This window comes from Ictalurus furcatus, chromosome 7 (genome assembly GCF_023375685.1).
Source record: "Ictalurus furcatus strain D&B chromosome 7, Billie_1.0, whole genome shotgun sequence".
NCBI classification, from domain to species: Eukaryota; Metazoa; Chordata; class Actinopteri; order Siluriformes; family Ictaluridae; genus Ictalurus; species Ictalurus furcatus.
Genome location: NC_071261.1, coordinates 10,324,601 through 10,344,122, shown reverse-complemented (window position 1 = coordinate 10,344,122; position 19,522 = coordinate 10,324,601). Strand labels below are relative to the sequence as shown.

At 37.8% G+C, this 19,522-nt stretch overlaps 1 protein-coding gene across 1 annotated transcript; it reads right to left on the bottom strand.

Annotated features, from left to right (window-relative positions):
• Nucleotides 1-4,696: 4,696 nt before the first annotated feature.
• On the bottom strand, nt 4,697-5,615 carry xcl32a.1 (chemokine (C motif) ligand 32a, duplicate 1). Its single transcript, XM_053628303.1, has 3 exons — nt 5,407-5,615; nt 5,162-5,279; nt 4,697-4,995 (listed from the first exon to the last, which is right to left on the bottom strand). The coding sequence occupies exons 1-3, from the start codon at nt 5,474-5,476 to the stop codon at nt 4,860-4,862; spliced, it is 324 nt and encodes a 107-aa protein (XP_053484278.1). The 5' UTR covers nt 5,477-5,615; the 3' UTR covers nt 4,697-4,859.
• Between the last annotated feature and the right edge of the window lie 13,907 nt (nt 5,616-19,522).

Here is a 19,522-nt window from a genome sequence, read left to right as displayed (position 1 = left end):
ATTCTTGTTTACATTTTGCCATTAATGATTGCTGACAAGAAAATGGTTATTTAATTGTCAAGAAAGTTCTTAAATAAAGAAATCAATTAAATGATTAGAAATTATTGCTTTATTTCTTTCTTTCTTTTTTTAATTTGGCTTCTGTTCTGAAATCTCCGAGCTCCTAATATATCCATTCTGTCCACTTTTTGCAATAGAAGAGAGAACAAAGTCGCTTCCCAGTTTCTGTCTAACATGACGAGCTGCATTTTTTTTCATATTAGTTCCAAGAGAGAAAGTAAGGAAAGGGATTGAATATATAGAGCTGTGAGAATGTCATGGTTAGAGGAACCGACTTGTTTCACAGACTTTCCATAACAACTATAAACAGATAAAAGTATGATGTAATTTTTTTTTTTAAAAATCAGCAGAATGGTAACAGTGTTTCGTATTTATTATAGTTTCTTTAGTTTAGCTTATTTTCCTTGATGTAACTGCTTGAAGCAATTAGAATGATTTATACTATTCATTTTGTCAATTTATCTCTATATATTTTATAGAGATTGTCTTATGATTTATTACAAAATTTTACCAGTAATATATACTGATCAGCCATCACATTAAAACCACTGACAGGTGACGTGAATAACATCTTGTTACGATGACACCTGTCAAGAGGTGGGATATACAGTACTAGTCAACAAGTGAACAGTCAGTTCTCGGGGGTTGCTTTGTTGGAAGCAGGTAAAATGGGCAAGCGTAAGGATCTGAGCGACTTTGACAAGGGCCAAATTGTGATGGCTAGACGACTGAGTCAGAACATCTCCAAAATGGCAGGTCTTGTGGGGTGTTCCTGGTATGCAATGGTTAATACTTACCAAAAGTGGTCCAAGGAAGGACAACCAGTGAACCGGTGACAGGGTCATGGGCACCCAAGGCTCATTTATGTGTGTGTGGAGCAAAACCCATCTGGTCTGATCCCACAGAAGAGTCACTGTTGCATAAATTGCTGTAAAAGTTAATGCTTGCTATGATAGCAAGGTGTCAGTGCATCACAGCTTGCAGCATATGGGTCTGCGTTGCCCCAGACTGATCAGAGTGCCGATGCTGATCCCTGTCCACTGCCGAATGCCTACAATGGGCACGGGAGCATCAGAACTGGACCATGGACCAATGGAAGAAGGTGGCCTGGTCTGATGAATCACGTTTTCTTTTACATCATATTGATGGCCGGGTGCATGTGTGTTGCTGACCTGCGGAAGAGCTGGCACCAGGATGCACTATGGGAATAGGGCAGACCGGTGGAGGCAGTGTGATGCTCTGGGCAATGTTCTGCTGGGAAACTTTGGGTCCTGGCATTCATGTGAATGTTACTTTGACACGTATCACTTACCTATTCATTGTTGCAGGCCAAGTACACGCGCTCATGGCAGCAGTATTCCCGAATGGCAGTGGCCTCAGCAGAATAATGTGCCCTGACACTGCAAAAATTGTTCAGGAACGGTTTGAGGAACATGACGTTCAAGGTGTTGATTTGGCCTCCAAATTCCCCAGATGTCAATCCGATCGAGCATCTGTGGGATGTGCTGAACAAACAAATTTGATCCATGGAGGCCCCACTTTGCAATTTACAGGACTTAAATGATGTGCTGCTAACGTCTTGGTGCCAGATACCACACCACATATTCAGAGGTCTTGAGAAGTCCATGTCTCTATGGGTCAGAGCTGTTTTGGTGGCACCAACGGGACCTGCACAATATTAGGCAGGTGGTTATGTATAATGTTATGGCTGATTAACACAACTTCAAACAGTGATAATTACAGTTTAACAGTTAGAATTAGTACAAAAGGATCATATGAGATAAATATGAGATGATGGGTGGCTGTGGCTCAGGTGGTAGCGTGGGTTGTCCACTAATCGTAGGGTTGGCTATTCGATTCCTGGCCCACATGACTCCACATGCTGAGGTGTCCTTGCATGTGCTCAGCTCTGCTACCATTGGTGTGTGTGTGTGTGTGTGTGAATGGGTGAATGTGAACCAGTGTAAAGCGCTTTGGAGCCACTACGGTTAAAAAAGTGCTATATAAGTGCAGACCATTTACCATTTACCATGGCGTGTTAATGGTGGTCATACTATTCCGTTGCAGCCTGCCTCATGAAGATGGGTCTGAGAAGAATGTGATGTCCTTATTTGTGACAAATCTAAAAAGAAGAAAACAAACAAAAAAACACTTTGTTGAAATGAAGTGCTGCAGAAGCCACAAGTGTTATCCAGTCCCTGATTGTCTTTAGACTGGAAAAAAAAAAACATAATTTGTCTTACCTCACAGCCTTCATGGGACATAAGGGTTTATCTTGTATGCTGTAGTTTTTGAGCAGTTCTCTTCATACTTTGAAGTCACAAGTTTTCAGACAAGCCACTGAAACATCTCATGATAAGCTGCCAGTTTAAACTCGCTGGAATAAATGATAAGCAAACGCCCTTCTGCTGCTGCAAAATGATTTATATCATCTTCTACTTCATCAGTAGGTGCAAAGTCACCCAAAGCTCACTGATATCATCACCTTCAAGATGCATTTGGTTTCCTTGTTTTCTACATTTATATTTTCCTAACCACAAAGATGGAGGCCAAGTGAGTAGGCAGGGCAGACGACTCATCATGAGAAGTTTACTATGAATAGAAAATTCCCAAATTTGGCATGAAAGTTCTTGCTAACTTCTTGTTAGAGTTGTTCATGTTGGATTCTTGAGTAAAAACTCATCCATAGGGACTTGTATGGAGGGGTTCAACATACAAGATATGATCCTGTTGATGTTGCGTGTGGCATGGTGGTTAATGTCAGATGGACAGGTTGTTGTATTGAATGAGTATTTCTCAGTATATTTCACTTGAAATTGCACAAAATTGTTTTCACAGTGATGTTTATTGGTAAATGGGACCTTTTAGATGTATTCAAGTTCGATGTATATGAATCAAAGAGTGCTTTGACTGAATGCGTGTTGTGAGGATGTCACATGACACGTCTTGGGCCAAATCTGCAGAAAATATGCAGTAATTATGCAAAATTGCAAGCTCCTCTGAATATTGCGGATTTTCTTGATTTTAGCTCAATTTTCTAGGCCATGACCCTACTTCCTCCCCAACTACAGTTTAAGAAGTTAGACCCTCCATTGAGAAATACCCTGGGTGAAAAAATGCCCCTTCTTGGTGGTCAAAGGGAAAGTACACAAGCATGTGAGTGGGTGTTTGTGAGTGTGTGTGTGTGTGTACTTGGCCCTATTTGTTTGCTAACTTATTGCGCAAAACAACTACAACCAATTAAATATATTAATGTTAATGTACTGATGTTAACCAACTCTTACAGTGCACTACATATTCACATTTCTTTATTTATACATATCCATATATGTATTGACTGAAAGTAGTGACTAATAAATCTTGTTGACAACAAAAAGAATGAAAAATAAAAGAATGAAGACATAAAATTACTACGTAGACTAAATATTTTCATTTTTAAAAATGATGGACGGGTAACAATGCACCATTTTATCACACCAGCACCATCTGTGAACTCTGAACACACCACAGAACACACCGCAGTCTACAGACATGGCCGCCTTCGACTACCCTACCCAGATCCCACCTCTGTTGATACGTTCGCAATCTCCAGATTATTGAACACACTTACCTGTACCCAATCTCACACACCCTTTAAAAGAGAAACTTGAATTGACAAGAATTTGGGAAAGTAAACTCTCAGTTTGTGAACCTGTCTCTGACATTTATGAAGCCTTGTTTTACTGTGTTTGTTATCCCAGTTTTGACTTCGCTAGTTTCTTGGTTCTTCACATTTTGTCTTTGCCCTGTTTATGCAGAGAGCGCCTTGCCTGACCCATGCCTGTTTATTGGCCTTGATATTGCCATTTGATTTGGATTTGTCTGCCTGCCTGATTCAATAAATATACGCTCTACTGCATTTGCATCCATCTCATGTCTGGTTATTGTGATACATGTAGGTTTTTAAAGTGCAAACCTGTTGCTAGGTTCCTGGGTGATATGACAAGCTGCTTCTTTTTCATATTAGGTTCAAGAGAGAAAGTAAGGAGAAGGACTGAATATTTATAACTGTTAGAATGTCATGATAAGAGGAACTAACTTGTTGCCCAGGCTTTCCATAACAACTATAAACAGATACAAGTATGATTTCATTTTTAATTAAAAAAAAACAAAACAATAAGCAATATTTTTGGTAAATTGGAGTGGAAACAGTGCTTCATATTTCTTTAGTTTAGTTTATTTCCCTGATTTCCCATTAACAGCATGAAGCAATTAGAATCATTTATATGATTCATTTTGTTAATGTATTTTGAAAGTATTAAATAGAGAAGTTTTTTTATGATTTATTGCAAAAAATTACCAGAAATATATATATATATATATCTCAGAATATCAGTAGGACTTCAGTTAGAATATGAATATTACATGAGTGGGTTCTTGTTCAGAAATGAAAAAACAAACTGATATGATAACTTTGACAATCATTTTAAAAATGATAACTTTATTGTCAGCTGATAAATTATAAAGCTTTGAAAAGATTTCATACATACATACAAAAATACATACACATCATTTTACTATACTATATATATATATATATATATATATATATATATATATATATATATATATATATATATATATATATAATGTGAGACAAAGAATTATAATAATACTGTTTGCTTAAAAAAACATCAAAAAGTTTGAAGATGTGAAGAATATAAAATCTTTACATCAGTATAATGCGTTTTGAGAATGAAAAGTTCAAACATTATGGTTTAACGGTTTGAAAACAAAGTGCAAAAGGGCCAAAATTTGGATTAAACATGAGATGTGTTAATGGTGGTCGTGCTATTCCCTGGTAGCATGCCTCTGTTGTCCAAAAAGGCCATGGTATTAATTGCCCAAGGTGAGGACGGGTCCAAGCAGAATGTGATGCCCATCTTTGTGACAAACCTAAAAAGAAGAATACAAAACAAAACAAAAAAAATGTTGTGTGGGGAAATGAAGTGCAGCAGAAACCACAAGTATTATCCAGTCCCTGTCATTAAGAACGAAGCTGTAGAGATTGTTGTCTGTGTTAAAATAAATTACTAAATAAAAAAAACATAATTAATCTTACCTCACAGCATTCACGGGACATAAGGGTTTCACTTGTATGCTGTAGTTTTTGAGCAGCTCTCTCCGTACTTTGGCATCACAAGTTTTCAGACAACAAGTCACTGGAAAGGCTTCAGCACCTACAGAAGAAAATAAACAGGTGGACAATTGTTCTTAAAATATCAACGAACATTGGGGACTTTTATTGATCTCCCAAAAATCCATGAACGTTATAAAGATGCATTAAAGTAGAAGCATGACTCGTACCTTGTTTTGGAGGCTCAGTGAGAAACAGAAGCAGGGCAGCTGAGAAGTGGAGTGCGAGCACCATCGTCATCTTGCCAGCTCAGGGTATCTTCAGTGGTATGAACATCTCATGATGAGCTGCCAGTTTAAACTCGCTGTCACAAATGAGAAGCAAACGCCCTTCTGCTGCTGCATCTACATCACCACCTTCAAACTTATCGATATCATCTCATACTTCAATCTGTAGGTGTAAAGTCACCCAAAGCTTGCTGATATCATCACTTCAAGATACATTTGGTTTCTTCGTTTTCTAGGTCATGGTTCGGTGTTCTCTTTTCCTAACCACGAGTGGCAGTCAGGGCAGAAGACATCTTGAGAAGTCAATGTTTTACAAAGAATAGAAAATTGTGAGACTTTGGCATGAAGGTTCTTGTTAAATTGTTGGTTAAGTTGTCCTTGTTGGATTCTTGAGTAATTACTGAGTATCAACTCATTCCTAGACCATGTGATCCTGGTAATGGTGTCCATCGCATGGTTACTGCTAGAGCAAAAAAAGACATCCAACAAGTAAGAATTCTGTTGGTTGTTGATAAGAGAGGCCAGACTGGTTCTTGGTAAATAAAATAGTTTATAGTTTATTTCAAGTTTCCAGTATATTTCCTGTTTATAGCTACTTTAATGGACGTGAAAGCAGGAACTAATTTGTCCATAAATGTCCAAAAAGAGTTAACATTTCAGCACCTTCGAAATGATTGGTTTTTTGGTTTTCTAGGTCATAAACCTTTGCCCCTACTACCGCCCCCCAACCCCCCACACAAACTTAAGAAGACCCATTGAGAAACACCCTGGGTGTAAAAATACCCCTTCTTGGTGGTTAAAGGGAAAGTACACAAGCATGTGTGTGTGCCTGTTTGTGGCCCTGTTTGTCTCTTAACTGTGTTGTGAAAACTTATGAAAACCACTTTAACCAGTTAAATATATTAATGATAAACTACTGATGTCTTATAGTATACATACAGTGTATATATATATATATATATATATATATATGTGTGTGTATGTATATATGTGTATATATATATATATATATATATATACACACACACACACACACACACACACACACACACACACACACACACATGAAGGACAGGTAACAATTATCTATATAGTTTTGTAAAGTATATATAAAAAAGCAATCAAAATATATGTATTACTTGGTACAGTGGCACATGATATAGTAAAACCTGAAAAAGAAGTATTATGCCAGCTAAAGTGATAAATACATTTTACATAATCAGTAATAATAATAAGAAGAAAATCTGATGATTCACGATGTAATAATTCACTATTGCTTACTATTCTTCTTACTGATATGTACTGTATTTTTTTACATGATAAATAGTATTTAATGGGTATATAAATTAATATGTTTATATATATTTATCATATTAATAATACACTACATGTTGTTAGGAAAGCTGAATAAAAATAATCTTTTCAATAAAATGTTTATTAAATATCAGTGCCTTATTTAAGTAATATGATATATAGTAATATTGTCTCCTTATAGTAATAAATTACATTACATTTAGTTTATTTATGTACTAAAGCACTTAAAGTAATACAAATGATTACATTGGGCCCTGTAATAAGTTAATAAGTAATAGGTTAATACATTTGAATACTTATCACACTCACACAGTGTAAAGGAAGCCTGTAGGCTTGAGAACAATCTGTCTGCGGTTTCACAAGTGGAAGTGGAAGTTTTCAGATCAGCCACAGTTCCATAGGTTTTCACGAAACCACTTTAAAGCAAATCTTAACCATTGATAGGGTGAAGTGTGAAGCCAGGAATAAAACACAATGTGGTGTGCTGCTATGGGAAAGTAATCACCAAACCGAGCACTGTGTTGAAGCCTGACATGAAGTGGAGTTACTCTCAGCATCATCTTACAGCATGTTCCGAAGTGTTTTATTCCTTTTATATCACAGAAATTCACTGACAATTTATAACTGCTTTCATTTGTTAATGAACTAAACATAAAACTTATTTTTTTCCAAAACACAACTCGTTTATTTGCATGAAACAAACATGCATATATTTATGGCATTCGCGAAAAAACAAAACACACACACAAATATCTTTGCGTTATGGTTTCATTCCTGGCTTGATTAATAGTATGCTGCCTTTGTTTAGATATCCTAAAGAACACTGTAGGGGACAAAATAGGGACATGTTGAACTGACTGTACATTGTCAAGCCTGAATTTTAGAAACAAACATATATGGTGTGTTGTATTTAAGGAATAAAACATGTAAATAAGCAACACCGGAGTGGCATCATGGTGCTGCCAATTGCTCCACTGTCTAGTTCTGATGCTCCCGTGCCTGTTGTAAGTGCTTTCAGCAGTGGACACGGGTCAGCATGGGCACTCTGACCAGTTTGTAGCTATGCAGCCCCATATGCAGCCCCATATGTATTATGTGTTCTGACACCTTTCTATCATAGCCAGCATTAACCTTTTCAGCAATCTGTGCTACAGTAGATCTTCTGTATGAATCGAACTAGACAGGCTATTCTTTGCTCCCACGCACATCAATGAGCCTGTTCACCTGTCGTCCTTCCTTGGACCACTTTTGGTAGGTACTAACCACTGCACACCAGGAACACTCCACAAGACCTGCCGTTTTGGAGACGCTCCGACCGGGTCATCTAGCCATCACAATTTAACCCTTGTCAAAGTTGATCAGATCCTTATGCTTGCCTTTTTTTCCTGTTTCCAACACAACTTTATGAACTGACTGTTCACTTGCTGCCTAATAAATATATCCCGACCCATGACAGGTGTCACTGTAACGAGATAATCAATGCTATTTACTTCACCTGTCACTGGTTTTAATGTTATGGCTGATCTGTACACACACACACACACACACACACACACACACACACACACACATATATATATATATATATATATATATATATATATATATATATATATATATATATATATATATATAATAACAGCTTGTTTTTAATCCTTTTCAGTTCTTAATTTGTCTAATTTGACAAATTTGCTCTGTTTATATTAAAATCAGTTGGTCTCTTGCAAATAACATAATTACTAAATATATTTTCAAGAACAACAAAAACAACATCTTTTGCAAAAATTGGAATCCTGCTGCTTTCTGAAAACTGCAGTTTAACACAAGCCATAGTCAACTGCAACATTTATAACCAAGCTCCAAAACTCCCACTGGCCACATAATACAGACTTTCTCATACGGTGCTTTAAGCTAAATATATACCTGAGCTCACACAAAGGAGTGCTGAATGTGACACGGGCCATGTGGGTTCACCAAAAGCAATTGCTCTGAGCTCAAAGCAAGGGAAACAGAAAGGGGAAGCTTTCGCTCCAACCACACTTCCTGTGACTTTGTTACCTCTGAAGTCCAAATATTTTTCTTTCAGCGTAGACTTGTCTCAAAGAAGTGCACGATTTACAGTGACATTTGTTAAACATTTGTTAACAGCAAATAATTCAATTCAATTTTATTTGTATAGCGATTTTTACTATGGACACTGTCTCAAAGCATCTTTACAGAAACATATAAACACGGTATACAGATTTTAAATCTGTGAATTTATTCCTATTGAGCGAGCCGGTGGTGACAGTGGAAAGGAAAAACTCCCTAAGATGTTAAGAGGAAGAAACCTTGAAAGGAACCAGACTAGAAGGGAACCCATCCTCATCTGGCTAACAACAGATAGTGTAAAAGTAAAGGAAAGTTCATTATGGTTTTATATGAAGTCTGTTTGTTGAACTAGTCCACTGTTCAAAGGAGACCCGAGTACAAAACTGCATGTTGTAATTGCAGTCCCAGGGCCATAGTAGCAACCGTAGTCCCAGCAACCACAGTGAGAATGTCCATCTGGAATTGGAGTAGATGAGAGCTCCATCCAGAGGGAGGACATCCGAACGGGATCAGGCAGGTCCGTAGAGCAGAAAGGATCAGGATCACTAGCATCTTCGTATAATCATGTGTGGCTCGCCAGAAGACATATAATGTACATTGTTATCGACTAATAATGTACATTAGGTGCCAAAAAACACACCTCATTCTGATGTCTTTACATCTTCAGCATAATGCAATGAAATAATTTAACACTTTGTGTTGAAACAGCAACCTCATTGTTCCATGATGTTTTGTTTTTGTTTTTAAGAATAAGGAAGTACATGGTTGAAAGAATTTCTAAGAATTGAATATACCCATAAGTGGAGCTTATCTGTCTTTATTTATGATTCTACATAAATATTCTACATTCTCTGAAGATCATCCCAAAGATCCTTGTGAACCTTGATATGAGATATGAGAACTAGATTATTTTATGGAAATATTCATGGCCTATGAACATGCCATGTTTGCAGATTTGTTGCCTCAGAACCATGTGTACACGGCGCCACCTAGCTCAAGATGGCAAGAAGGTCACGCATGTAGCCAAAAGAGAAGCATTCTCAGTTGACTTTCTGCAAGACCTTTGTGCATGATTATGAAATGCTGAGGGTTTTCTCTAGACTCTACATGAAATATATGACATCTTAAGGGTACAGGCTTCCTGAATTTCAACACAAATCTATTCTATACTACACAAAAAATATACTCTACATATTCCATTGTTCTTTTTATTCCCCACACACACCACCTTGTGAAACTTCAGTATGTGGGTATTTCCCCACAGCCACAAGATCAAGATTCATGATTAATCACAGTATTATTATTATTTATTTGTTAATACTAATACTATTAACCGTGTGAAAATTCTGACTGAAATCAATCTTGCTGTGACAGCTAGTTCGCGATCAATATGTCATTCTTATTTTTTCATGGAACATTCTAGCTTCTCTATTTGCTGGTAATTCTTAAAATAGCAACTGATCTCACTACATTCCCTTCCCTTTTATTTTAAATGAATGACTGCATGACTGCCTGTCATGGCATAAGTTGATTATGCCACTGTTTAGCTTGTTAAATGTTTAGCCTAGGTTTACCAGTCAATAGAAATACTCCATTTCCAATAGATATATTGTTCATTGTTATTATAACTATGAGTGCATTTGCAATCATGACCCCCACCCCCCCACATTAAGTCACAGCCATGTTCCGCAAAGTTCTCCAAATATCGTCAAAATGGACGATAATACATTGACTTGTACCAGTATTAATCTCTCAGTTAATGGCTAGCATGACACTTAAAAGCCAGCTGTCACAATACTATCAGTACTGATAAATACTACATAAAGTTTGTGTATCAACAGAAGACAGATTACAACGATGGGTATTATGCCTCATTCCAGCTGTTACATGTGATAAAGTTTAGATTGGAAGAATTTAGATCTGTGTAACTGTCTGATGTTAAAAATTCATCTTATGACTCTAGACAAATGTATGGAAATGTAACGAGTTGAAATGTAATCAAAGGTTTTAGGTGGATCTGAAAAACAAAAAAAGGCCAATACGTGTAAATGACCCGAATGTGTACAGTGGTGCTTGAAAGTTTGTGATAGAATATTCTGTATTTCTGCATAAATTCCATATAAATAAATAAATTCCAGCATAAGCACCTTATTCCATTTCTGTAACATGGTGGTGGTGGTAGTATCATGGTTTGGGGCTGTTTTGCTGCATCTGGGCCAGGATGATTTGCCATCATTGATGGAGCAATGAGTTCTGAATTATACCAGTGAACTCTAAAGGAAAATGTCAGGACATTTGTGTGTAAACTGAATCTCAAGAAAAAGTGGGTCATGCAGCAAGACAACAACCCTAAGCAAACCGACGTGCAGGACTGATCAACAGTTACCGAAAACATTTAGTTGCAGTTATTGTTGCACAAGAGGGTCACACCAGATATGAAAGCAAAGGTTCACATACTTTTGCCACTCACAGATATGTAATGCTGAATCATTTTCATCGATAAATAAATGACCAAGTATAATATTTTTGTCTCATTTGTTTAATTGGATTCGCATTGTCTACTTTTAAAACTTGAAAACGTGAAAACCTGTTGATGTTTTAGGTCATGTTTATGCAGAAATATAGAAAATTCGAAAAGGTTCACAAACTTTCATACACCACTGTATCTCAAACTTAAACAGTGTACATTACACGTACTTTACAGTACCACATATATACATAACAGATATAATGGAGTGTATATAAGGGCTGAGAGATTCCTGCCAGAATGTGGTCTGATGCAACCTGGTGGAAATATTTTGCTCTCATAAGCAAGGGTGCTGCAGGTATCAATATGAGTGATGTGCTAGCTAACAAGATTTAAGCAAACACAAAAGGTCCAAAGTTCACTAAGTTTACTATTTTAAGAAATCTTATTTCCCCCCAAAATCTCAAGATTTGCCTTTAGCTAGCACACATTCAGTTAGTGCACTCAATTAGTACAGTTCTGTAATCCTAACTACTTGAGTTCCTTATATAGCTCATTTACTTTAGTAAATACAGGATGTCCGTTCTATAAATGTAAAAGGAAGTAATATTTTATATACTGTATTTATTTACATATAATTGGCCAGGATGGTGATATATAAAGTATTTAAGAAAATGAACTCTTTGGTCATGGAGGTTATAAGATCTTTCTTGGGTTTTCATAGAATGTGACAACTTGCAAAAACTACAGCAGAAAGTTCACAAATATAATATCTGAAATGTGTTAAAGGTTGGACAGATGAGCCATGGGGGACTTACATTGGACATCATATTTGTCAGACTGCAAGATCAATATTCCAGTGTATACAAAGACCAGATTTGGTTTGTCATTACATTAAATGTAATTTCGAAGGATTTGTCAATGACAGTCTTTTTTGAGAAAGAAATCTATGATTTCACCAATGATTAAGTCCTCAGAAAAGTTTGTACTAGACAGTGTGACAGCCAATAACAAGCCCAAGTAAACAATCTTAATCAGTACGCATCATATCCTATGATCCTATCTATATAGCAAGCACTCTAACCAGACACTGGCGATCTGTAAAGGGGTGGAGCGATACGCACAGCACATTTGATTAAATTGTGTCTCAGTTTTAAACAAGACACAGTCTGTCACTGTGCTACAGGTATTTGAGAACAGAAAAAACACAATTGCACAAATACAGAGCTGTGAGATTTCAGTAACAATGTGGTCTGATGCAACCTGATGGAAATATTTTGGTCTCATAAGAAAAGCTGCTGCAGTTATCAGTATGAATAAGTGCATATGCTAGCCATATAGGATAAATCAGAGATCTTTATGGATATAGGGCTTAATGTAACTTTCGTATATTTTACCATAATACTGGTATGACTGGAAAAAAGAAACAATGTGAAAATGTTTAACACTATATACAGTAATGACAATATACCATGCTAGATTTTTTTTTTTTTTTTATACAAGAGTAGCATGCAAGTTGGATTTAAAATGAAATTAGGACCAGTTGTGTTTACCAACGCAGCGGGCCTGTAATGTCATCTCTATTAAACACAATATGTGTGTATATTCCTGTAGTTTCGACTTTCTTTTTGTAATCTTTTCTTTCCCTGATGGGATTCCCCAGGAGTATAAGTATCATTCATATACTTGTCATCTTCACTGAAAGTTTGAAGCAGTTTGATACTGTGATATAGAAACAGGGTTGTACGTTTCTCATACCATGAATATTTCATACCGTTCCATACCTAGTAGTTAGTTTCGATCTCAGGGTCTACAGGCCACAGGTGGCAGATTCTGGGATTTATAAATCATGGCAGAGGAATGCTGTATGCCTGAAAGATTCACCATTAAAAAAGCCACCTTGAACTTCCTGAAAGTGGGGCAGAAAATGGAAGCTTTCATTTCAACCACATCCCAGAGGTTCCCATCTGGGGCTAGATTAATGAAATCTCTCAGCAAAACTAAAGGGGAGATCCTCTATGTTTGTAGCACAAAAAAAACAACACCACATAGGTAAACATAGTGGTTGGTTTTTTTGGAGTAGTATTTACAGTAGAGTCTAAATGAAAAAAAAAATGTTGGTTTTTTTTGTTCTAACAATTTGACCCCTAGAGGGGGAATGGTGGTTTAGTGGTTAGCATGTTTGCCTTGAACCTCTGAGGTTGGGGGTTCTTTGGGGGATTCCTCCAGGTACTCCAGTTTCCTCCCCCAATCCAAAGACATGCATTGTAATCTGATTGCCATCTCTAAATTGTCTGTAGTGTGTGAATGTGTGTGTGTGATTTTGCTTTGCAATGGCTTGGGTCCAGGGTGTCCCCAACTTGTGCCCCGAGTTCCCTGGGATAGATTCCAGGCTCCCAATTGACCCTGTGTAGGAAAAGCAGTATGTAAACTCAAGCCAGGCCTGGGGGTTCTCTCTGCAGGCAAGCACTTAAGTAACTTGATTCAGCGATTGCCTGCTGACTTTGAAGTGGCTGGGATGAGTCCAAGGACATTTTTCTCTTCTGGAAATGAGTGGAATGCTCCATTCATGTGAGGGGAAAAGAACATGGCCCCTGGGGAAGACCCAGGACTTGATGGAGTCTTGGCAATGTCTGGGGATCCCCCAGGAGGGGTTGGAATCCATGGCCAGGGATAGAGTAGTATGGGATGACCTTTGCCTATTGCTACTGTGAATCCCACCAGGAAAAGTGGAAGGAAAGCAAACGAATGAGTCAATGAATGAATGACTCGAATGTATAGAACTGGAAAATGAAACACTCACTGTATCATCAGATCCCTTCTCACGTGCACACATTAGTCAATGAACACTTCTCTTTTTAAAAGACAGAGCTCTGCAATGACTATGCAAATATTGTATACAAAGTGTGTCTTTAAATAAACAGGAATTTTTGCCAGACATTTTGCCAAATTGGTCTGTAAATGTGCTGGGATGTCCAAAAGTCTGTGTGCAACCAATAAAAGATGAGATTTGATCTTTTGTTAAAAGCTGAGAAAACTTTTTTGATACAGTTGATACTAACCTTTCTGGTTTCTGTTACGTCAATATTAGACTATTCCATTTTTAGATGCTGAAAAAGAACTGGAAATGATTGAAATGTATCTAAGGATCCTATACACACATTTTCTTTGTTGCAACACAGCCTTATGATGATAACATTTAACATTTTGAGTGGTGCAGCAATTCTGGGGGATTTTCAATGTTACGTAATAAGTACTTAGGGCCACGTGGCCCATGACACTGGATTCTGTAGTCTATGGAAAAATGTTTAATCAGGGCAGGAATTGGTTACCTAATCAGCCATCTTGAACAGGAACTGCAATCTTTGGGTTTAACCACACTTTACACTTGGAAAGGAACTTAATTCACACTTTCAAGCCAAAATCTTTTTTCCCCCATCAACAATAAAGATAACGTGTAAACCCAGAGATGCACTGTATCAATATAAGCTCCATTACCCACAACTAAAGAGCAGACATGCTTTGCCTGACCTTTGTATCGGAACTTGCAGCACAAGGTCGAGGACACCCTGAATGAGGTACCAAGCCATTCACACACTATGGACAATTTGGAAATGGCAATCAGCCTATAAAACATGTCTTTGGACTCGGGGAGGAAACCAGAGTACAGTGCTGTGAAAAAATATATTTTTTTAAAGTATCCTGATTTATTCTATTCAAACAAAATACAACATAAAACAAAGGCATACAATACAGTTTTTATTTATTTATTTATTTATTATTGAAACAAAATAAAAGTTATTCAACAACATTCACCAATATGAAAAACTAATTGCCCCCTTAAACATAAAATCTGGTTGTGCCACTTTTAGGAGCAATAACTGCAACCAAATTCTTCCGTCAACAGGAGATCAGTCTTTCACTTAGTTTTAGTACTAAGATTTAACCCTGTGCTTTGGATCATTGTCTTGCTGCATAATGCAGTTGCATTTGAGTTTAAATTTACAGACTGAAGACCAGACATTCTCCTTTAGGATTTTCTGGTAGAGAGCAGAATTCATGTTTTCCTCAATTATTGCAAGATGTCCAGTGACTGAAGCAGCAAAGTATCCCCACACCATCACACTTCCTCCACCATGCTTGACCATAGGTATGATGTTCTTTTTGTGGAATTCTGTGTTCGGTTTATGTTCTTCTGGGTTGGCAGTGTTTTTCACCTAGCCACACTTCCATGTATGCCATTTTTGCCCAGTGACTTTCTGATAGTGGAGTCATGAACAGTGACCTTTATTGATGCAAAAGAGGCCTGTAGGTTCTTTGATGTTGTCGGCTCTTTTGCGACTTTCTGGATGAGTAGTTGCTGTGTTTTTGGAGGAATTTTGGAAGGTTCGACAACTTTGAGGAAGGTTCACTACTGTGCCAAGTTTTTCTATTTGGAGATAATGGCCTTCTCTGTACTCATTTGGAGTCCCAGAGCCTTTGAATTAGCTTTGCACCCCTTCCCAGACTGATGTATTTCAAACACCTTCTTCTTCATCATTTCTGGAATTTCTTTCAACTTTGGCATAGTGTGTTACTGGGTAAGACCTTTTAACTGCTGTTGAAAAAGTTCAATTTAAGTGTTGATTTGATTGAACATGGTTTGCAGTAATCAGGCCTGGTTGCGTCTAATCCACCTGAAGCCTATTATGAATGCAGTTCATAGATTTGGGGAATTATGGGGGCAAATACTTTTTCACAGCACTGTAAGCTAACATATTGACATAAGCATTATGTCTTTTAGAGGGCACATCTCTCATCTGTGAAAGAATAGTAACATACTCTAGCATTCTCTATAGTATTCCCTGTTTGCTAGCTAGGTGACATAGTGTGTAGCAGTGATAACAGACTAGGGCTGTTGAATTTCTTTAAAAATGCATTCACATTTAATTTCTTAAAAGTTTTAGTGTAGCTGATTAGCGGAGTATAATTTTATACTGCCACGCACATAGTGTCTCACTTCCTTAAGTAAAAACCAAACCTACAAAAACATGGTCCAGCTTGATGCTGAAATAATCTTTTAAAATTGGAAAATGGCCCATAGAAATTGACATAGGGAATAGCAGAGTGGTGTTATACAGTAAAGAAATTAAAAAAGTTTAAAATAAACTGTTAACCTTCGTTTGTTGTTTGTTCTGTGTAGCGATGGACTTACTGTATGTAAGATCTAACCCCATTGTTTCCTTACTGAGAGTGAGGATAAGACAGGTTTCCTGTAGTACAATATACTTTTGACAACACTCCAATTAATCCCAAAGGTGTTCACTGGGATTGAGGTCAGGGCTCTACACAGACAACTCGAGTTTTTCTGCATCAACCTTGTCAATCCTCGCTTTGAGCACAGGGATGTTGTTATGCTGGAAGAAATTTTGCCCCTTACAGTTCCAGTGAAAGGAAATTGTAATGTTGCTGCATACAAAGACATTCTAGGCAATTGTGTGCTTCTAAATTTGTGGCAACAGTTTGGAGAGGGCCCACAATATAATATGATGGAAGTGTTGGTCACAGTGGTGTCCACATATTTTTGACCATAAAGCATATTTCAAATTCTACTTTGATTCTACGTTGATTCTCATTGAGTCAGCCAGTCTGTCACATTCTCGTTTCCTCTTTTTAACAAGCAATAACTGATCAAAAATGGTAATCCCATTACAGTTTCACAACATTAAATTCTGAAGTACTATGCATCAATATTTTATTCATACACATTTCTAGGATCTGCTGGTCATTTTCTTCTTCAGGACAGTATATAGGAGAATATATTCATGGTAGCAAGTGACGAGTCATTTGTGTAGCCTGTAGATTGTCTCTTATGGCCGTGTAGCAACTGAAACTAAGTCCTTCCTTGCTTTGGTTTATTGCTACACCAATTTATTTCAACATCATTTGAATTGCATAGTGCTTTTAGCAATAGCTGTTGTCACAATGGAGCAAAAAATCCCAGCATAGACCTAGATCTCACTATAATAAGCAAACCAGAGCTGAGAGTGGCAAGGAAAACTCCCTTAGACAGAATGAGGAAGAAACTTCCAGAGAAGGAACCAGACCGAAAAGGGAACCCATCTTCATCTCTTTTGGGCAACACCAGATAGTGAGATTTTGATCATGTATAAAGTAAACAATGCAGACAAGCTGTAATATCATCGCATATACGGCTCTCTACAGTAAAATACTTAATTCGAGTTTTCATTTTCACCCTTGTTCAACATTTTTTTTCTCTACACCAAAATATGTATATATATTTTTATACAAAAAATATGTAGAAAATATGTAAGAATATGTACAGTATCTCACAAAAGTGAGTACACCCCTCACATTTTTGTAAATATTTGATTATATCTTTTCATGTGACAACACTGAAGAAATGACACTTTGCTACAATGTAAAGTAGTGAGTGTACAGCTTGTGTAACAGTGTAAATTTGCTGTCCCCTCAAAATAACTCAACACACAGCCATCAATGTCTAAACTGCTGGCAACAAAAGTCAGTACACCCCTAAGTGAAAATGTCCAAATTGGGCCCAATTAGCCATTTTCCCTCCCCGGTGTCATGTGACTTGTTAGTGTTACAAGGTCTCAGGTGTGAATGGGGAGCAGGTGTGTTAAATTTGGTGTCATCGCTCTCACACTCCCTCATACTGGTCACTGGAAGTTCAACATGGCACCTCATGGCAAAGAACTCTCTCAGGATCTGAAAAAGAAGAATCGTTGCTCTACATAAAGATGGCCTAGGCTATAAGAAGATTTCCAAGACCCTGACAGTGAGCTGCAGCACGGTGGCCAAGACCATACAGCAGTTTAACAGGACAGGTTCCACTCAGAACAGGCCTCGCCATGGTCGACCAAGGAAGTTGAGTGCACGTGCTCAGCATCATATCCAGAGGTTGTCTTTGGGAAATAGATGTGTGAGTTCTGCCAGCATTGCTGCAGAGGTTGAAGGGGTGGGGGGTCAGCCTGTCAGTGCTCAGACCATACGCCGCACACTGCATCAAATTGGTCTGCATGGCTGTCGTCCCAGAAGGAAGCTTCTTCTAAAGATGATGCACAAGAAAGCCTGCAAACAGTTTGCTGAAGACAAGCAGACTAAGGACATGGATTACTGGAACCATGTCCGGTGGTCTGATGAGACCAAGATAAACTTATTTGGTTCAGATGGTGTCAAGCGTGTGTGATGGCAACCAGGTGAGGAGTACAAAGACAAGTGTGTGGGAGTGTCATGGTCTGGGGCTGCATGAGTGCTGCCAGCAATGGGGAGCTACAGTTCATTGAGGGAACCATGAATGCCAACATGTACTTTCTCTGTGCAATCTCAAAATTGCAGCAGTTAAGGTAACAACTCTATTTTATTTTCTTGTTCAGTTTTAGAATTCAACAGAGGTGCAAACATTTACTCTAATAAAGGTGCACATATATAAACCAACATATTTGTTGGGGAATATAAGCAACTTTAATCCTTGATTTAAAATGTTTTTATTTTATTTTAGAATGAGTTACATGAATTTATCAATACTGTGCTCAAAAGCACAAGTGGTGTATGTGAACTGAATTGTGGATCTGTTTTCACTGCTTAGACACAAAAGGCATTAAATAACCTCAGCATTCACAATTCGTGAATTCTTGTTCCCTTTCAAAGGGAACTCCACGTTGCATTTAGCATAACACTATGGGAGAGTCCCTCGCGAGCGACTGGTATCTGAAGCTTGTGTAAAATCATGCCTATTTATAGGCCTGCCATGATCAGGTGACGTGCCAATTAAGCGCGTCGCGTGATATAAATATGGCACATGTGAACCACACACAAGACTTGCTCTCCTCTAGGAAGCCGAAGCGAGTTTGGTTTCGGAGCCTCGCGGATCTGGGCCGACCACTGCCGAGGCAGCTAGCCGTCTGAGGTCCAGGGGATCTCTTATGGATTCAGAAGAGGAGCCGGTGACGAGCGCTTCTCTATCTCTTGCTCTGTCTTCCGGGTCTGGCTCTCTGCTGGATTTTGGAGCTCGCGTCGCAACTCCTCCGTCTGCTATGGAAAGTCAAAAGGAAAAAAAAATGAAAAAAACCAACACATACAAAAATAATAGTAATAATTCCTCTCTGACTCCGAGGAGCCAGGATGGTGTACTAAAAACTGAGAGCAGCATATAAATAGCTGCTT

Bases quoted from the DNA above. Each gene is read 5' to 3' on its own strand.
- xcl32a.1 (XM_053628303.1), bottom strand. From the start codon at position 5,476: ATGACGATGGTGCTCGCACTCCACTTCTCAGCTGCCCTGCTTCTGTTT. The intron at 5,280-5,406 runs GTACGAGTCATG...TTTCTTCTGTAG, and splicing joins CACTGAGCCTCCAAAACAAG to GTGCTGAAGCCTTTCCAGTG. The intron at 4,996-5,161 runs GTAAGATTAATT...TCTTCTTTTTAG, and splicing joins TGTCCCGTGAATGCTGTGAG to GTTTGTCACAAAGATGGGCA.